The following is a 19,792-nucleotide window of genomic DNA, read 5'->3' on the forward strand; positions in this document are numbered from 1 at the left end:
TCCCATCTTTATTTCTTTTGCTTGATATCTTCACGGTTCACACCTATATCTCGGCATTGATCATGATTTGTTTCGATAATAGCACGTTACCTGCACAACTAATATTGCCTATATAGAAATATTATTATTGTAGATAATAGATAAAGTCGATCTATTTTTTATTTTTATTTTAAATTAGTTCCTTCACAGTTTTAATATTTTTATAAATAACTATCTTATTCTAGATATAATTCCCTACAATATCTAGCAGGTATCTCTTGTCCAAAGGTAAAGAGAAAACATGGGGCGTTATCGGATTCACGGCACTGGATTGTACCCAAGTCAGTCGTCGATGTTTGGTGTACTTACACTGAGTGATGTGTCCTAGACATTCACTACCTTACCTACCTAGGTAGGTAGGCACCTAGCTGTTCTCGTGGTTCATCAATCCTTCGAAGTGACTATCCTCGACTCTGACTGCTACCCTACCTCGGGTATTGGCATAACTTGAGTCTTACACCAAACGTAGTCATCATACATCCAATATCTGCAGGGCGGTGACAAGGAGCTGAGCCACAGGTATCTAAAAAAATAAATAAAAAAATAAAAAAAATAAACCGAAGGCTAGGTACCCATGTAGTAGCAGCAACTGATAACTTGGAAGCTTCGGGTTGTGATCATGTGTAAGATTCTCGTGTCTTAAGTATATCCATTTTGGTTGAGGTGGCTCACGAGGTTGCGAAGATCGCAATCTTGTATTGTGTTCTTTACCTCGTTCATTGTGTCTGTGTCAGAATTATGCTATCAGTGCTCCTATCATAGAGAAATTCTATCTGTCATGTGAAAAAAAGCACTGGATCTCTCGCTGTGCGGCTGTTGGTGATCACCACCTAACTCATGGAGGATGACGAGCATGCACCAGACAATTGGCCATCGACCTTCGGTATCTGGGTATGTAAGGGTTCGATATTGAAGAACCCAACCCCGCTGTAGAGGAGCCACCTAAGGACCAGGGCCCTGGCAGGAGTCTGGAGATGCCTGAAGGGATCAGCAGCAAGAGTTCCCTGTCTAGCCCGTCTACTCTGTACATACTGGTATGTAGAGTATCCGAAAATGAGCCAGGGTCGGCAAAGTGGATGAATACTGTACGGTATCATATGTAGGTCTGAGATATGGTAAGTTTTCAAGAGACGATGATTTGCTTCTGCAGAGAGAACTTCTCATCAGCAGATGATTAGATTGACCCATCTATGTTAAAGGAAGAAACATCACAGTATAAATGATCGTCCAGTATCGTCCAACGACGCCAAAATGCACCTATCGCGCTTTTGAATTCAGCCTGAGCCCAAGCGCCCACCAACAGCGCCGTTGTGTTTCAAATTGACGCATGTAACTGCATAGCCCGGTTTTGGAGGGTCTGCGGGTACCTTGCCTGGCACTCTGGTACTTGGTCTGTTACAGGCTCCATAGGTTATGTTAGTATGGTAGGTGGGTAGCCAAAAAAAAAAAAAAAAAAAAAGACTAAGGTAGCAAACAGGTAAAGCAAGAGTTATGTATCAGAAACCACCTCAGCTTGGGAGCAGTGGCTGGTTGCCAACCGCAACAAGGGGCTCAGACCGGTTAAAGATCAGTTTCCTGCTTTTCTTGGTGTTCTGGTTCTAAGCCTGGTATTGGTGCGTAAATGGTGGTGCTTTTTATAACGACAATCGGAGAAGGGAGAAAAAGAAGTAGTCGTAATATGAGGGTTGAAGTTTGCGTCTATCTAGTCACCAAATGCCTGATATCCTGCATTCTGTGATCGCATCAACCATACAGTATCTAAGTAAAGACAAAATCCAGTACTTGAGTGGAACAACAAAGTGAATCAGGGAATGCTACCTGTTGCACAGTGAATATAATTTAATTAGCAGGTAGATGGTCAGTGAGTAGCAGCATTGTATTTGAACCAGTCTTCACTTTGTGTCTCATGAATTAATATTGAGACCGCAGAGCAGATGAATTCACTGTATCTGTCATCAACAAGTCGCAAATTCCATCCATACTTCCAACAAAAGACATTAAGACAAGGTACCTAACTACTAATGTATCCCTATATTATAAGTAGGTACTTAGGGTAGGCAAGGTGGTTTGATCAGGTAGGTAAGGAGACTCCTCCCAGTTCAAGATCCTAGCCGATGAGAAAAGAAGAATCGAATATCCCCTTTCCTAGGTAATAATCCTTGGATACCTACCTACTATCTACCTACCTAGACACCTATGGACCTCAATTTTACTGCTCTAGCCGCTTCGAATTCGTTGGCAACCCCTATGTACCTCGCTGGGCTTTTCTTACTTGAGATAAGTCTCCAACGTGCCGCTTTCTTCGTTCCTCCCCTTCCAGAGATGACCATTCATCACCTTTGGCTCCTTGATCGCGAATATTCAACAACGTTCAACATTGTCGTTTATGTCCACCCTGTCGTTGATAGCATTACGACTACAACAGGCAACAGCTCTTTTTATCTTGCTTCTTGATGATAGTCGAGTTCACAACTGCCTAACTTGACCCGCGCCCGCAGCTTCACTACATCCGTACGCCGCCTTGGACGTGGGCGCATTCATTATATGCGGGATACGCGACAGTCAAAAGCAGTTACATGCTTCCCAACCTACCTACTTACCAAGTACATTAGTTATCTGACCTTGACTCCTGGCGGCCGATTGACGAGCGGTCGCAAATAGCCACACGAGTCTGATACTGGCTCTACACCTAATCGAGGTGCGAGTGGGCCACTCCGGTTGGCTCAGCGCCAGATGACGGCCTCCCCTGTCCCGCCCTGAGCCCCGCGCTACCACTTTTCGTACCGGCGCTATTCTGCCTGTTGGCTGCAGCAGCTCGCTGTCACGGTGTCACAGTGTCGCCTGTCGTTGTGCGCCCCCCCCAGTGTGCGTTCGTTCGCTCGTCGCTCCAGCCCGTCTTTAAAGATCCCGACAGCTCCAGTTACTGGTCCCCAGCCGACACTGTAATCGTTCCTCGTATCTTGACTATCGCTGCCCTTCAGACCTACTTGACGATGGGCATCGTCAGCAGCAAGCCCGAGGAGGGGCCTGCTCTCTACTTGAGAGACCAGAATAGATGTACGTTGTCCTACCGTTTCCCCGCCTTGCCCTTGGATCTTGCTGGAGGCCTGCGCCGAGGTTGTGGCTTGTTACTCTAACTGACCGACTCTCTTTTGCAGTGAGCATATCCTCTTTAGTCGTCACAAACCCACGGAAGCGCACTTCTGTGAACGTCGTTCCCAATGCCTTTCCTGCGACTAGAGTTTCTGCTCAGAGACCTCTCGGGGACACATCCCCAGTAGAGTTCGTCCAGGTATGTTGCGACAGTTTGCGACCTTTCTTTGCGGCGTTGGTAACTAACCTAACCACAGGATCCTGATGTTTCAAATCCAACATCACCACCGAACTTCTTAGTCAAGCTCAGCAACGATGACGAGCTTATATTCTCCTTCACATTCGTTATGCGCCAGGCGCAGCTTGCGCAACCAGCTACTTCCTCTGAACCGGCATCCGGTCCGATCGATACCAGTATATCGGGCCTTACCTACGTCTACGCCTCGAATCTGAAAGAAGTCGAAAACTTGGTGACCAGAGAGTTTCATGCCGACCCAAATCTACATAGAAATGCCAACGTAGCATTAGTCGGCGATTATACTACAGGAGGAAGCCCATCAGTATCGTTCGAATGGACATGGAAATGGAAGCCCCCGAAGCCTACTGAGGATAAGGGTGGCGGCTGGAGGAACTCGTGCAGCGTACTATGCCACTCCTTTCACGTTATGCAAGCGTGCTAACCACGACCAGTTTGTCGAGTATGACCCTCGAGCTCACCGACTGCACACGCTAGCTAGTTTCTCCTACTTCGTTGCAGGTACTAACCCTCGAGATGCTCTTTATCCCTCATCTGCTCATGCTTTTGCAGGCACACCCGCGTCTCTGAGCCATCCAAATTCACCATCGCCCCCCTTTCTCCTGGCATCTCCGCCCAAGATTCGCGTTGCCTCGTCCCAATCAGTCGACTCTCGTATCACCGCTCCCGATATCATAGATGAGCCTGTCTCGCCTCTTATTCCTACGGCTGAAATGCCCCTTACACCAGGCTTCCCACAGGCCAAAGAGACTGTCAAAGTTGACATAGCTTGTCCCAAGCCGAACGAGGAATCCATGGTCAGCGATGACGGTCCCGTTTTTCGAGCTACCCTCAAAGCCCTTGAGCAAAAGACAGGCAACATGAGGACTCAGATGAAGAAAGTTCTGAAGAAAGCAGAACATGCGCATTCTTGTCAGAGTGAAGCCAACGATGCTTTCACCGCATTCGTGGATGCTTTGCGAGAAGCTGCAGCAACCAATGCAAACGCCGTCCAGCCTGCTTTGACACATTACTTTGATAAGATTGCTAGGGAAATCTTAGCGTATGAGCGACAAAACACTTATCACCTACAGAAGATCATTATTGAACCGGTAACCAAATTATACCAAGTGGACATCAAACAAGCCGAGTCCAAGAAGCGAGACTTCGAGGAGGAAAGCAAAGATTATTATGCATATGTATCCCGTTATTTGGGACAGCGTCAGGATTCGGTCAAGGCGAAGAAGCTTGCAGAGGCCGATTCTAAATACCAAAACAAGCGACGAAACTTTGAGCTTAAACGATTTGACTACTCTAGTTTCATGCAGGACCTCCACGGCGGGCGCAAGGAACAGGAGGTTTTGTCTCACCTCACGAGGTTCGCTGATGCTCAGACACGAGGTTTTATGGATACTGCGAAGAAGATTGAGTTTCTTCTACCCCAATTGGAAGCTTTGTCCAACGAAGTTCAAGAGGCAGACAAGGAATATCAGTATCAACGAAGAGAGCGTGAGGAAAAGAGGCGCCTTCTTGAAGTGAGCAACACACCATACAAGGAACCCGAACAAAATAGCACCACAAGCAATATGCCCAGCGGCTCCGCCACCAACGGCAATGCAGGCAATACCTCGGATTCAGATTTAGGCCGTGCTGACAGCACTGGGTCTCAGCTCAATGCCGGATCGGTGAATGTTCCATCAGGTGTGGAGTTATCCAGATCTCCAGGCAGTCTTGGTCAGACAGGTGTTGGAAGTCCTGCAGCTGCTTCCAAGTTCAAAGGTATTCGGGATCTTGAGGAGCGAGATAACATGCCATCTGCCGTCACTCATCGGAAGGAGGGCCTTCTGTGGGCTCTCAATAGACCGGGAGGACATGTTGACCCTCGCAACTTGAACAAACAGGGCTGGCACAAGTACGTCTCCTGATCTGGGTATGGCAAGCCTTTTCTAACATAATTTATAGATTCTGGATCGTTCTGGACCAAGGAAAACTGTCAGAGTACAGTAACTGGAAGCAGAAACTTGATCTCCACATTGACCCTATCGATCTTCGTATGGCATCTGTTCGAGAAGCCCGTAATGCGGAGCGGCGATTCTGCTTCGAAGTCATTACCCCTAGTTTCAAGCGAGTGTACCAGGCGACCTCTGAAGAGGACATGAATAGTTGGATCACAGCTATAAACAATGCTTTACAGAGCGCAATGGAAGGACGCAGCTATCAAGGGAAGCCAACCTCATCAAACGGCGATTCCTCTCTAAGAAGAGACATTGGCTCTGTGCTCACAGGAAAGACGCAATCGCTGAGCCACGGAAGTCATCATAGCACCGCAAATACTGGGATACCGAGCCGAAGGATAACCGTGGGTGCGCGACCGAGCGCAGTCAGAACCTCCAGCTCTGGGTATGACGAGAACCCTGACAGAGTACTCCAGATGGTCCGAGACAATGATCAAGGCAACCTGTGGTGCGCCGATTGTGGTTCCGGATCCAAGGTTGAGTGGGTATCGATCAATCTGGGCATCATTCTTTGCATCGAGTGCAGTGGCATTCACCGATCACTCGGAACCCATATAAGCAAGGTGCGGTCTTTGACGCTGGACATCAAGTCCTTCACCATTGATATTGTCGAACTTCTACTGCTAATCGGGAACCGGGTATCCAACATGATTTGGGAGGCCAAGCTTGACCAATCGCTGAAACCAACGGCACAGGCAAGCCGAGAACAGCGATTACGGTTCATCACATCAAAGTATGTAGATCGTTTGTTCGTCGAACCCATTTCGCCCACGCTGTCACGATACGGGACAGCAGATGAGACACTCTTGGCAGCCATTAAGAAGAATGAGATACAGCAAGTACTCTATGCGTTGGCGCTAAAGGCAAACCCCAACACAGTCGACAAAATGAGGGGCACACATGCTGTGTGGCTCGCGCTGGCCGCTGCAGATCCAGCAGCTCCCTCACCGGGAACTCCCCACACGGCAACCGAGGCGGAAGCCAAAGCTGTACCGTTCCCTGTGGCCGAGCTATTGGTTCAGAATGGAGCCGAGATTCCTGCAACTATGCCAGCGTTTCCCCTGGGCCGCTTCGCCCAAATCTACGTTGAGCAGAAGCGTGGCCGTACAGTCATCGAAGGATCGATGGATGCAGTGCCCTCATTACCTAGTAACATGAGCCCAGCCGAGAGGCTTCAGCGAGAGAAAGAAGCCAGGCTACAGAAGCGAGTCAGCACGGGGGGCAGGCTAGCCAGATCTCCCATCCCTGAGAGATAGGAACCGGGACAGTAGGAACCACTGGCAGGCTTACGTTCCTGTTGCTACTTGAGCAATCTCCCTCGGACACACAAACTGATCGGGAAACGATTTCGCCCCTGCAATGGGCTAATTTAACGGATGGCAAAGTGTATTTGGTAATGAAGGATGGTAGGTATTTTGACAGAAGACAAGGGCAACACAAGGGAGTTTACTGGCGTTTACGTTGCTTATGGCTTTGTCCATGCCATACGAATGGGAAAGCCATTCTGGAGACCGGGGCACTTAGGAAAGAATATGGGAGAGGAGAAAGACACCAGTATATGCTATTTTGGATTGACGGTAGAAATGAGAGTGGCACATTGAAGGTGTAGAGCATCACTGCGGGCATGCTAGGTCATTGGGTACCTTATTGATAGGCTGTCGTTGCTGTTGCTTACCTTGGCTTTGCTTACTTTATGGAAAGAGATAGGCTTGATGATATTGAATAATGGTAATGTCGAGTTGAAGCCAAGATTTGTTGAAAATGCCGTGACCTGTGCATGCAAGTCTGCAGTAGGGACGCAAATGGATGGTCCCCAAGCCCTCTCTGTTGCTACGTCTATTATCTCAACTTGCAGAATGACCTATCGAGAGCAGTGCCATTTGAAAGCCATTGTCGAGGAGGCTAGAACGTGGTGGCTCCTTATGACGCTCGTGACGGACGAGGCTAGGAACAGGCGTCGTGTGGGCAGGCGAATGTCTCATCCTGAGAGACAACGTGACCTGGAATCGACGGATGACGATGCGAATTAATAAAACTGGGCCATGAGGTTGATAGTGGGTGGTCGGACGTAATATGTGCGTGCATATTTTATTGACTTATGGAAGATACAGTATTGGATCATCTGGAGGTTAAGCATGGGCTGATATCTCGATCTTGGTATATGTGCGTACATACCTCCAAACCGTTATGTCATCTCCACGGGCGGCTTGGAGGAATCGGATGAAAGCTTCAGACCCACCTGCAAGGCATATTGTAACAGTTCTAGCGGTGGTTTTGCTGAGTTAGTAGGCAGGTAGGCAGAGACCTAGAGGAGGCTTTGCTCCACTGGAACGTCAAGCCGAGATCCATTCTTCAGTGGATTTATGGCGTTTGGGGACCCACCCATTTACAGGTGAGAGACAAGGCGACCGATGCTGTCATGGACAATTTCACGAGGCGAATATGTCCATAAGCGTGACTCTCTCGCCTGCGTCGACCAAGTGAGCACTTCATGACTGAACTATTCGGACCAGATAATTAAAACAAGCTATAACTCACTGGCATATATCTGGAACTCAGTTTTGATTGCAGCCCGACTGTGACTCAACTGAACTCGAATCGACTCATCGCATCTTGCATCTCAGGTACTCGGGGGCTGCTAGAAGTGGCTTGGATCGGATCGAATCAAAAGGTGCTAATGTACCACTTCTAGGCAGTTGTCGCACTCAGGTACCTTAGCTTACCTTAGCTCTAGGCTCCCTCCACCATCTCCCTGTCAAGAGAGTAGCACCATAACCTTTTCTTGGTCCAGGCTCAATTCACGCCCTGGTTCGTTTCCAACTTCCTCCTGTCCATAATCTTTTGCTTATCCTTACCCTTCCTTCATTCAAGGCATCGCTGTTCATCCATAGGCCCCCACTGGCTAGCATCCTTTATTCTTGGTCGACGACTTGTACTACCTCATCGTGAACCATTTCACCCGGTTCTTCCTTGGCTTCACGTATAGATACTCCCCCTTCCTGGCCATCGCCATGGCTCCGCAACCCGAGAAGAGCCAATTGAAGCGCCCGCGCGTTAGTCCATTCCCTTCTCTTTGGCCTTTCTGAAGAAAGATTCACTTTTTATGCTGTTGGTGGGCAAAATGTCGGCCTTTTCGGAACACGTTTTGCGCCTGTCCTTCCATCTCGTGTCGCTTACCGTTACTAACTTGCTTCGCTTCGTAGGGCTCGTTGCCAGATGATGAGACTGAGACCAAGAAACCTCGACGAGCTGAGCGCCTCGAGGCTGATCCGGACAAGACCCCAATTGTCAACAAGCAACATCTGCCATCGCCTCTCACACATCTTACCGATGACTCCAATGAGCTCAACAAGGAGCCTACCGCGACCCCCCCGGGACAGAACCAACACGAGATTACCCCCAAGAAGACCGAGGACACATACTCTCAGGGCCAAGCGCTATCCTCACCACCTCAAGACACTCAACCGCTTAGTCAGTTCGTTGATCGCCACCCTGCGATCTCCGACGACATCGAAGACGAAATTCGCGAAGGCGTCTGGGGATACCTCGTTCCACTTGACCCGAAGTACGGCGACAAGCCGATTGTCCTAAAGAAACGAAGCGCGTGTCCCCTCCCAGACACAGTGGCCGATTCCGCCAAGCAGGATAACAAACATCATGCCAACGAGAACGGCAAGTCCGCTGCGATGAAAGATGAAGAGGCCTTTGAGAAGAAGAAGGAAAAGGGCGTCTCTTCTGGTGGCTATCTAATTGGACGGCATCCCGAGTGTGGTTAGTTTTACAATGATCTGGCGTCAGTTGATGACAATTACTAAATTAGCAACAGATATTGTTGTCAACGACGGTATTGTGTCGAATCGGCATTGTCTTATTTTCACCGAAAACAAAGGTAACGACACTGTCGCAATCGTGGAGGATCTGTCGAGCAACGGCACGTACGTCAACGAAGCCATCGTGGGCCGAAATCAGCGCCGCGAACTTGAGGAGCAAGATGAGATTGCTGTCCACGGCAAGGCGCGTTTTGTCTTCCGCTACCCCCAGAGTCGACAGACAAGCGCTTTTCTCCAACAGTACACTCTCTTGGAGAAGCTTGGAAAGGGTCATTTTGCCGAGGTTTATCTATGCGTTGAGAAGGCCACCGGTCAGCGCTTCGCAGTCAAGATTTTCACAAAGCACCCTGGCGTGGAGGATCGCTCAAAGACGGAGGGCTTGCAGCAGGAAATTGGTGTATTGATGGGGGTTAGTCACCCAAACGTTCTTTGCCTAAAGGACACCTTCAACGAGCGTGATCGCGTGTACTTGGTCCTCGAGTTGGCACCAGAGGGAGAACTTTTCAACTACATCGTGATGAAGCAAAAGCTCAGCGAAGATGAGTCAAGGAAGTTGTTTGTGCAGCTCTTCCAGGGTATCAAGTACTTGGTAAGTCATGCCTTTCCCCCTCCAAGGTATGCTCTGCAAGCACGCTCCAGGGCTAACCGTGCCTTTTCAGCATGAACGTAACATTGTGCACCGAGATATCAAGCCCGAGAATATCCTGCTGGTTGATAAGAATCTGCATGTAAAGCTTGCTGACTTTGGCCTGGCCAAAATCATCGGAGAAGAATCTTTCACAACTACACTATGTGGAACGCCCAGCTATGTTGCGCCCGAGATCCTCGCAGACTCGAAGCAGCGCAAGTACACAAAGGCCGTCGATGTCTGGTCTTTGGGAGTTGTGCTTTACATTTGCTTGTGTGGTTTCCCACCTTTCTCTGATGAGCTTTACTCGCGCGACTTCCCCTTTACACTCTCCCAGCAAATCAAGAGTGGCCGTTTCGACTACCCTTCCCCTTATTGGGATTCCGTAGGAGATCCAGCACGTAAGCGAATATAACACTGAGGCCATTATACAGTTGCTAACACTACACAGTTGACCTCATCGACTCTATGTTGATCGTTGATCCCGAGAAGAGGTTCACGATTGATCAGTGCCTGCAACACCCGTGGCTCACACAGAGCAGCCCGGGCGTAAACGACAGCACGGGTGGTCTCGTCGGAGGCATTGCAGGCCTCGAGGTCAACCGAAGAGCTCCTGCTCGTGAGCGAACCTTGCTGGCCTCTCTCAACACTGTGCAGGTCACTGCTCAGCTTGAAGTTGGCAAGGACAAGAACCCTGTGAAGGTGTTCTCAAAGAACAAAGGTCGCGTTACCAATGTTGCAAAGGAGTCTGACCCCGCCGCTCAACGGGCACCAGACGAATTTGTTGAGATGGGAGGTAAGGGCGACCAAGAATTATTCGCGGACGATGATTCGAGCATTTACCCAATAGGTGATAATGGCGAGAAGATCAAGGCAAACAAGGCCAAGCGATGAGATAAACCAGGGGTTTGGGAATGTTAGAGTTGAGTATGCGGGATCAGGGAGTATTTGGTTTTGTTCTGGTGTTACTCTAATTGAGTTGGTATTCGATATTGATTGTTTGAAGGGGTATCCTCTATAGAGACGGTACATGGGATCTGGTGTCTTGTATTGGATGAGTTGTCTCTGGTTTGTTTCTTCGCTTGCATACATATTGAATCACGGAGGAAAGGGGATAGATCTGTTGAGAAGGGCTGTTCATCAGCTAATAGTAACTTGAAAGCGTACGAAAAGTTTTGATTGTTTTACATTTGCCTGCTGAAAGAGCTTCGAGCAGCACTTGTATGTTGTGAAGTGTTACACACCTGACTTGAAATATGGCTAACCGGGAGACACGGTAGCACGACTTTGCCTGTCTCGCGGCAAAATCTCGAGACCAGACAAAGATATCTACTGTGGCAGGATAATCAAGGCCTGAAAATGGAAAGACTTTTTGTTATTACATATTCGGCACCATGATATCGTCCTCTGAACCTATAATCGTGGTTCTAGTGTGTTGCTTTCCGGGAGGACTAAGAAAGGGATAACGGAGAAAATTGAAAATAACTTGCATCTGGAAAGCAGATTAAGAAGAGCATAAAAACCATTTAACAGCTTGAATTGACCATAGCTACAAGGCTTATTCAAGATAATAACATTGTCGAGAGCTGAGAACATGCACCATTCAAACCACATTCAACTTACACCAAGGTGTTGTTATCTCCACGTGACTTATCGCTTAGCGCCCACACATACACCAGGTTGGAGAAAACCTATCTGGCGGGGTTCTCAAGGCCCCACCAGAGAGGGCTATTCGTCTGGGACGAGAAACTTCATATTTATCCGCTTGTCGACCTTACAAACGCCCTCGAGATCGTCCCCCCCGCGCGTCCCCGGAGTTCGCTTCTTCTCCTGTTGCTCTATCCTCGTCCGCACCACCCAAGCCGGAACGAGTTACTCGACGATCACCGCGACCGAAATCTCTATATCGAACTACCAGTCCCGCGAGGGAGTCAAAGGCAGCAAACATGGCCGAAACCAAGACTGCCGGCCAGCCCACTCTGGTCTTTGTCGATGGATCCTTCGAGGACCTCGCTGCCGAGATGGCCGACTACCTTAAGGCTGAGGATGCCAAGCAGCTTCTGAGCCAGGAGAAGCCCCCTTCTCAAGAGGAGGTCATTTCCAAACTGGTCTCGGCCTCTGGAGCCCTGAACACCGTCCCCGAGAAGGAGTATACCGCCGCTTCTAACCTCATGACCCATCTCGTCCTGATGTCCTCCGACCCCAAGAAGTTCTTGCCCACTCTCTGCACCACTTTTGCCAAGCCGCTCCTCAACTCTCCCGTCCACGGCGCCGGCCTGTCACTCAACGCCCTGACGACTGTCTTTAACCTGCTCGACCCCGCCGACCCCGTCCGCGCCCGCGTCTTCATGGAAATTCTCAAGTTCCTGAGAGCTCACGGCATGTTTGAGAGTCTGCGCACATATCTCGATAAGCTGCCCGAGTGGCTTGCTACCTGGGGCACCGACGCCGATTTCCAGCGAAAGATTTACGAGGAGGTCGCTGAGGTTGCTATTGAGGCTGGCGAGGAGCAGTAAGTTGTTCCCTTATGTGTACAGTATGCGCGAGTGTTTCTGCTGGCGAATCGGAATCAGCCTGGAACCATTCCTGGGGATGTCTGCAGACACTGATCGCACCTGTATGGTTCATCTGCTGAACAATCTGCTAAACATCTGACAGACAAGCCTACGAGTACGTCGTCAAGGCTCTCCGAACATTCGACGGCGATGCCATCTCCTCCGAGGAGGCCCAGCGACTATCTCTTCGTGCTGTCAAGAAGGCACTCACTTCCAATAACCACTTCCTGTTTCAAGACCTGCGGGGAATTCCAAGCGTCCAGGCCCTCAGCGACTCACACCCCGTATACTCGCAACTCCTCGATATCTTTGCTGAGCAGGACCTGGAGGATTACAACGACTTCAACGACGAGCACCAGGGTTGGGTTGAGAAGGAGAAGCTCGACCATGAGAAGCTTCACCGCAAGATGCGCCTCCTAACTTTCTCCAGCTTGGCTGCCTCCACCCCTAGCCGCGAGATCGAGTACTCCAAGATCACCAAGGCCCTCCAGATCCCCGAGAACGAGATTGAGATGTGGGCAATTGACGTGATCCGTGCCGGACTTGTTGAGGGCAAGCTTTCCCAGCAACGCCAGAAATTCCTCGTTCACAAGGTGACATACCGCGTTTTTGGCCAGAAGCAGTACCAGGAGCTGGCCAATCGGGTTGACCACTGGAGGACAACTCTGCAGAACGTTCTGGGCGTTTTGCGCCAGGAGCAGGCCAACGCCAAGGCACAGAAGGAGCGCGAGATCCAAGAGTTGGAGCGCAAGGTCGCCAACGCCGGCGTTAGCGGCAACCAAGATGGCGGTAGACGCCGACAGAACCAAAACCGGGAGCCTCGCGAACCTCGCGAACCCAGGGAGCCCCGGGAGAGGACAGAAGATGACGATTAGACGAGGCAAAACAGAGAAGGATATGCCAGGACATGACTAAAAACGAGACTAGAGCAGTCGTGGGGAAGAAAAATGAGGGGGCTTCTTTCTGGGAAACGGGGACATTGTTATACCTGCTTTGTGTTAATACACCGTTGGGCATATGAGAGAGAGAATCCAGCGAACGAAGGGTTGCTAATGCGAATGGCGTAGCCGGTTTCATGAGCATATTGGTCTTCTACCTTCCCAGCATTTAGGTAGCTTGATAAGGTCAAACCGACCGCCACCTTCAATTGAAGAAAACAAGGCTCTTTCAATCAAAGCTGGAATGCTTGTTGTGACCAATCTACGCTTTGTACAACATCTCTTTTTTCCCGTTTCCCCTAGACCTATTACATAATGAGAGGGTTGAGCGGCTGATCCTCGGGTTAATGCGACTAAACCTCAAGTAAACCTGGGTTATATATAGTCTGTAGCCACCTTCCTTAGCTCTATGTCGAACTTACACCTTACCTTATATTAATATGACCCCCTATGTGACCTCTATCTGACTGATATCTCCTAACAAGATTATTGAGGACCGGTTAATTCTTGTGGAACCCGCCAGGGTACCCAATCCAAAGGTAAACCCCTCTTCCATGATGAAACTCCTCAGCTAACCTCAACCTCCAACTACAGCTCTATATCTCATCATGCCTGCAACCATCGCGCCGCAAAAGTCAACTCCGACTTTCGACCCCAAGGATGTGACCGTCATCTTCGTTCTCGGAGGCCCTGGCGCTGGTAAAGGCACTCAGTGCTCCAAGCTTGTTTCGGACCACGGCTTCTGTCATCTGTCAGCTGGTGATCTCTTGCGCGCCGAGCAGGAAAGACCCGGTTCGCAATATGGAGATCTCATCAAGGACTATATTCGAAACGGCCTCATTGTTCCTATGGAGGTGACTATTGCTCTCCTCGAGAACGCCATGGCCGCCGACCTCAAGGCAAAGGATTCGCAAAAGGGGCGCTTCCTCATTGACGGCTTCCCTCGCAAGATGGACCAGGCCGTCAAGTTTGAAGAGACTGTCTGTCCCGCCAAGCTAGTTCTTTTCTTCGATTGCCCGGAGGACGTCATGGAGTCTCGTCTTCTCGAGCGTGGAAAGACCAGTGGTCGTGACGATGACAACGCCGAGAGTATCCGCAAGCGATTCCGTACCTTCATCGAGACCAGCATGCCTGTCGTCAACCGTTTTGAGGAGGTTGGCAAGGTTCTCAAGCTCGATGCTACCCCTCCTCCTGACGAGGTCTATGCCAACACTGAAAAGGCCCTCGCTGAGAGGTTGGGCCCTGACTTTTAGCGATAAAGCGGTTTAGATTGGAATTGCATACACTTGGGAGGAGCTGTGCTGGAGTCGGGCTGTATAGAAATAAAATTCACTAATTAATGTTGCTAAGCCTATAACAAATGAAAACTTTACGTCTCGGACGATAATTGAAAACTCTGGAATACTTACGTATGCCAGGTGGTTCGGTCGGTATATAGTTTATATTGAATGCCAGTCACCGGTGTGATCCAAGGCGACGCGATGAATACACTCTTACCTTCATGTATTGATTTGGGCTGCCACGCAAGAACTAATCTGATACTAATAACCAATCGCTAAAAGGGTATATCTAACTACATTACCAAAGCCCAAAGCTCGCATCATCATCATCATCACAACCATAACCTTCCCATGCTAACCTAACACTTGACACAATCAGTTGTCATCATACATCTTCATCAAACCAGCCTTGATATTCGTCATCTGAGTCCTGTGCATTCGCTCGCGGTTCTCGAGTGCAGTAATACGCTCTTGCATGGTAGCAATTTCGTCGTCTTTGATCTTGAGACTTGACCGCGCAGAGTCACGGCCAAGAACGATGCCCTTGGTGCGACGTGCTGCAGCTTCCAGGATACTCTGTACAGATGACAAAACGCTCTTGTCGATTTGTTGGCCTCTCAGAAGATTCATGACTTCGTCTGTCACATCATACCCCGTCTCCGGAGGGCTACTTGCAGGAAGCCCTTGCGTTCCGCATGGAGTCTTTGAAGGTGTTGTGTTTGCTGACAGCGTGGTAGATGACATGGAGGGAGTATCTTCAAAGGAGACTTGCTTTTGTCTCTTGGATTTGCTGGTGGGAAACAGTGTACGCGATACAGACGGTGTCGGCATCCCCGAGATCGAGCGAGTTGTGGTTGGCGTGGTGAAACGGCTCTGGGCGGCCTTCTCAGCGCTCTTGTCAGCAATAGCAGCCATTTGCCGCTCCTCATCCGAGGCAATATCACTGAAATCGCCATCACCTTCCTCGAAAACGTCGCGCCGTCTCTTGGTAGATCCACGACTGGGTGTCTCGACAGCTGCTGTAGGCGGAGAGGGCAGCTTTGAGTGGTCGGCAATTTGTGCATGGTTTCCAATTGATTTGGATAATGGGGTATCGACTTCTGAATCCTCGCCGGATTCTGTGCTGTCAGCAGAACCATCGTCGCTCTGACGCCGGTTCGGAGTCACTTGGTAGCCATACGACACAAGTGATTGCTGTGTCATGGGTGGAGGTTCAGATTTGGAGGATTCACTACCTCTTCGTGAGGCCCTCAACCCAGACTCGCGTACCTTGGCTTCATCCCTCCAGAGGAAGAAATTACAATCATCGCACTTCCAGAAAAGTTTGCCGTTGTTCGGTCCAGACTTCTTCACCTCACGGAGTGTGGCTTTCTGGCGGGGTTCACAGTTACCTTGAGAGATGTCAGAGTTCAGATCAATTCTTGGGTGGGAAAAGTCACCACTTACACCACCAGTGTCCATCGCTGTAACGGCCCTTGGGCATGCGTTTCTTCTGTGATCGCGGCGTCTGGGGGTCTCTTCGACTCTTCGACCTTGGTGTTGACACCATGATGAAGGTGTAGTTGGCGCAGCAACTAAGTGAGATCTGTAGACCGGGTGAAATGAGATGAGACGAGAACCGCAATAATTATTGAACACTTGAATTTCGTTTCGTCTTCAAGAATCAAATGATGTCGATGAGAATACGCCTGCGCCAAAGCGGGAGCCGCCGTTGAAGTATGGCTAGTCGTACCTTATGAGCTCATGCGGGGTGCAAATGCAAGCGCCTAACATTCAAGACAGAGAGAGCTGAGGTCGATCGTATTGTGAGAGGCTGGTCCAGTAGGCGGGCGGCAGTTGAACCAACCACCAACCACCTCGTTGCATTAGTACCTAGGTAGTACTAAGCTATCCGTACCTAACTACTAGGTAAGCAAGGATTCTGTTTGTACCCAGCAATTTAATAAGTATATATACTTAGTCTTTGCTCAGGCTCATTTCAAATGAGTACAAACCAAAGTACTACTAAGCATTTTGAATGAACCAAGTCGGGATATTTGACTGTCTTGGTCCCTTGTTCGAACAGTCCTGACACTGACAGACTACAGAGCCTAGTCACGATCGATGCAGACCATATGGGATCGACTGTTAGCTCTTAATGATTAACTCACAAAGACGGATTGAATATTATAGTCTTTATCTGCTAATAAGAATACTAACCAAGATACCTAAAAGCTACCTACCTTACCCAGGTACGTATTTCTCACATGGAAGGTGCTATAAGAAAGATCACGTGATCGCTCATGTCTAATCCTCGCCTGATTTTGCCATACGATCGATCTCATGCCTCACTCAATATGGTCCCACCGGAACTCATCACTACAGGCTTCAGTTCATCGATTGCTTCGCTCATCCGACTCTCAACGGAATATATCTAGACTGTAATTACACATCGGTCTGAAGAAGCCAAGTCTTGGCCACATTCAATGGCTTCTCCCATGTCCTTCCAGCCCAGGCGCTTCGTGGCTTCGGCCTCAAGACTTAGCCTTTTCACATCCTCTTCTTTGGCTTCTCGAAGCAGCCGTTTCTATTCCTCACAACCGCCAAAGCCCCGTCGTAATGACGAGGTCAAGTTCTGGCCTTTCGTGGTCGTCATTTTGGTTGGAACAGGAGGCTATGTTGCCCTTGTCAATCGACGCAATGGTAAGCCAGGCTTCTGTGTCCATTCTCCGTATCTACTCTCGAAGGATTGTGCAACAATAATCCCATTCCTGCGATTGAAATTTCATCTACTCAAACTTGCGCTGCGTTGTGATGCTGCTCACAGATTCATTGACTGTAAAGATAATTCACTTACTGTCTCATAGGACGGATACACAACCCAGATCCTCACAAAAAGTTCACGTCATCATTCTAATGTCTCCGTTCTGTGGTTTCAAAAAGGTCACGACAGTCAATAAAATATACAAGCTCAACCTCAGATCAGCTCTTATCAAATCAACCGCAATGTAACATCAGCGATCATCTCGACAGAAAAATACATGTGTTTTGACAAAATTTATTCTCTCACGAGCTAATTGTAGTACTTGATTGGATCACCTCCACCATTCGAATATAGCGAGAATCTCCCAGCCCATGGACACAATCTTGATCAGCTGCAAGTGATGATTCCCTTGTCGACCATCGATACATACAGTTTCTTCGGATCATATGCTGGACATACTCCTGAAACCCTGACCTCTGACCTAGGCCTAGACTTGCTCCAAACTTCTTACCGACATCTTCAAAGGTAACCTAGCAACGACCTTGTCCCAACTGGCAGTGACATGATGTTCTCAAATACAGGTCTGCACCCATTATTCATAGTTCAGTGTGACTATTGGCTTGCAAATGACCATGGCGTTAGTTGAGTTGAAGAATTCGCCATCTGCATTGCCAATCTTGCTGAGTCTGGGTGAGATATGAATCCCAACGACTGGCTCCCCGCCCTCGGTGCCACTCCTGTGGCAAACATTGAAGTCGTCAAAGTTATCGCTCTCGTCGTCGATGTCCCAGTCTGTCACGAAGAATGCCCTCGACTTGAGGAAGTAGCTGTTCAGCAGGACCGCTTTGCTGACAATGTTTTTAAGCCTCTCTTCCGCCTTGTGTTCCTGATTAGAGCCCATGAAGATGGCTAAGTCATTCTTCATCCTGTCGACGATGCCTCTAGCCTCTTTCTGGTTGTTTTCGTCGAACTGCTCATTTAAAAAGTTGGCTGTGTGAGCTTTGACACGACTCAGTTCTGGCATGCTCTCGCAATCGATCTCTGCGCTTTGTTAATACAGTGCAGTGAGATATGGGCAAGTTGGAGGTCATACTAGAGATGTCCAAGCAGAACAACTGAAAAACTCTGCCTGCAGGACCACCAAAGGTGGCTGCTTCACCTTGAAAAATATAACGAACAAGGCTCTTCCAGATATACTGCTCGAAATAGAACTCAGCCAGGTTGGAGTCTTTCTTTTGCTCCTTTTTGAGCGCTTCGACCACGCTGTGGTCTGCTGCCCGAGGTGCCGGCCTTCGGAAAGGCTTTACTGTGAGGACCTGAGCAACGAAGGCGAAGATGTCGTATCTGATACTGTTCCAGGCACGTTCGACCTCGTCATCGGTCACCTTGAACGCATCATTGAAGTTGGGGTCTCTTTCCTTACACATGGCAGCTATTTCCTTTCTCAACCCATCGGCATAGGCCTGTCTGCCGTTGGCATAAACCTGTGTGTCCTTGAGGTTTCTGGTGAGTTCAACGTTGTCGTTAACCAGTCTACTATTTCTCTTCATGGCCGCGACTAGTTTCTCTTCACATTGTTTGAGCTTGGAAGTGCTGTCATCCGGTGAACTAGCCTCGACGAGTTGGCGTTCAAGGGAAGCGATTTTCTTGTTGGCGGCGTCAAGCTTACCCGCGAGTTCAGTCTTGCGCAGAGTAGTTGAGATTCGTTTCTGGATAGATGTCAGGCCTTCATGGATGCTTTGGATGCCAGAAAGGTTGTCCGAGGGCGATTCCTCAACGTGCGAGAGATCCGGCGTGACTGGCCTGGGAGTGGCAGCATTGTTGCTGGCGGTCGCAGACTTGTTGGTCTTAAGAACAATCTTCCGCACCTTTTTGTTGGGAGAGTCGGCTTCCTCGTCGGAGGATAATCGTTTCTTAAGCACAGCGGACTGGTTCAAGGTGGGAAGAGGAGAAGTCTCGACCGCGGGATCGGAGCTGGAGTGCACAGTCTCATCTTTGACATGAATTGATCGAGATCTCGCGGAAGACACGGAGCGGAAGCGTGGGCCGATTGGCTCGTCAGAGTCGCTTTCGGGATCCTTGAAACTCTTAGGGGCCGCAGCTCGCGAGGGACGCTCTCGTCTCTCAGGAGTCGTGAGCTCCATGGCTTTTTGATGCGATGCGATGTGATGGAAGGTGAAAAGGAAGAAGCAAGGTGGCCAAAGATATCTGGCTTTGTAGAGGAGAAAGGCGAGTATGAAAATGAAATGGTGATGAGTTAAGGAGTTGAGGAGAAAGTTGTGAGTTTTTATGCGACCTGGGGCTGGCAGTGATACAGAGACGAGGAGGAGAACAATAGCATGCCGCGCTGACACTGGCAGGGCAGTGCCGCCCAGTTCAACAATAGGATATCAATAGGCTCTTTTGATGCACAACAGAAAAAACAGTAAAGAACAA

The 19,792-nt window shown here is 49.3% G+C and overlaps 7 protein-coding genes across 7 annotated transcripts; 5 read left to right on the forward strand and 2 right to left on the reverse strand.

The window, feature by feature from the left end:
- Positions 1-3,032: 3,032 nt before the first annotated feature.
- FMAN_04285 (related to ADP-ribosylation factor (ARF) GTPase activating protein (GAP) with effector functions) lies at positions 3,033-6,638 on the forward strand (the record flags this gene model as incomplete). The annotated part of the gene is made up of 5 exons (XM_041829023.1): positions 3,033-3,096; positions 3,198-3,331; positions 3,390-3,773; positions 3,823-5,279; positions 5,330-6,638. The coding sequence occupies 5 exons, from the start codon at positions 3,033-3,035 to the stop codon at positions 6,636-6,638; spliced, it is 3,348 nt and encodes a 1,115-aa protein (XP_041679828.1).
- A 1,755-nt stretch (positions 6,639-8,393) lies between these two features.
- Positions 8,394-10,734, forward strand: FMAN_04284 (uncharacterized protein; the record flags this gene model as incomplete). Its single annotated transcript, XM_041829024.1, has 5 exons — positions 8,394-8,435; positions 8,586-9,153; positions 9,209-9,801; positions 9,872-10,241; positions 10,292-10,734. The coding sequence occupies 5 exons, from the start codon at positions 8,394-8,396 to the stop codon at positions 10,732-10,734; spliced, it is 2,016 nt and encodes a 671-aa protein (XP_041679829.1).
- A 1,052-nt stretch (positions 10,735-11,786) lies between these two features.
- FMAN_04283 (uncharacterized protein) lies at positions 11,787-13,270 on the forward strand (the record flags this gene model as incomplete). The annotated part of the gene is made up of 2 exons (XM_041829025.1): positions 11,787-12,352; positions 12,499-13,270. The coding sequence occupies 2 exons, from the start codon at positions 11,787-11,789 to the stop codon at positions 13,268-13,270; spliced, it is 1,338 nt and encodes a 445-aa protein (XP_041679830.1).
- Positions 13,271-13,941: 671 nt separating this feature from the next.
- FMAN_04282 (putative uridine-monophosphate kinase (UMP-CMP kinase)) lies at positions 13,942-14,586 on the forward strand (the record flags this gene model as incomplete). The annotated part of the gene is made up of 1 exon (XM_041829026.1): positions 13,942-14,586. The coding sequence occupies one exon, from the start codon at positions 13,942-13,944 to the stop codon at positions 14,584-14,586; it is 645 nt and encodes a 214-aa protein (XP_041679831.1).
- A 402-nt stretch (positions 14,587-14,988) lies between these two features.
- Positions 14,989-16,162, reverse strand: FMAN_04281 (uncharacterized protein; the record flags this gene model as incomplete). The annotated part of the gene is made up of 2 exons (XM_041829027.1): positions 14,989-16,004; positions 16,060-16,162. 2 exons carry the CDS (start codon positions 16,160-16,162, stop codon positions 14,989-14,991), a joined length of 1,119 nt encoding a protein of 372 aa, XP_041679832.1.
- A 916-nt stretch (positions 16,163-17,078) lies between these two features.
- On the forward strand, positions 17,079-17,509 carry FMAN_04280 (uncharacterized protein; the record flags this gene model as incomplete). The annotated part of the gene is made up of 2 exons (XM_041829028.1): positions 17,079-17,295; positions 17,460-17,509. The coding sequence occupies 2 exons, from the start codon at positions 17,079-17,081 to the stop codon at positions 17,507-17,509; spliced, it is 267 nt and encodes an 88-aa protein (XP_041679833.1).
- A 439-nt stretch (positions 17,510-17,948) lies between these two features.
- FMAN_04279 (uncharacterized protein) lies at positions 17,949-19,500 on the reverse strand (the record flags this gene model as incomplete). The annotated part of the gene is made up of 2 exons (XM_041829029.1): positions 17,949-18,397; positions 18,450-19,500. The coding sequence occupies 2 exons, from the start codon at positions 19,498-19,500 to the stop codon at positions 17,949-17,951; spliced, it is 1,500 nt and encodes a 499-aa protein (XP_041679834.1).
- Positions 19,501-19,792: the final 292 nt, after the last annotated feature.

The sequence above is a fragment of the Fusarium mangiferae genome (genome assembly GCF_900044065.1).
Source record: "Fusarium mangiferae strain MRC7560 genome assembly, contig: FMAN_scaffold003, whole genome shotgun sequence".
Taxonomy (NCBI): Eukaryota; Fungi; Ascomycota; class Sordariomycetes; order Hypocreales; family Nectriaceae; genus Fusarium; species Fusarium mangiferae.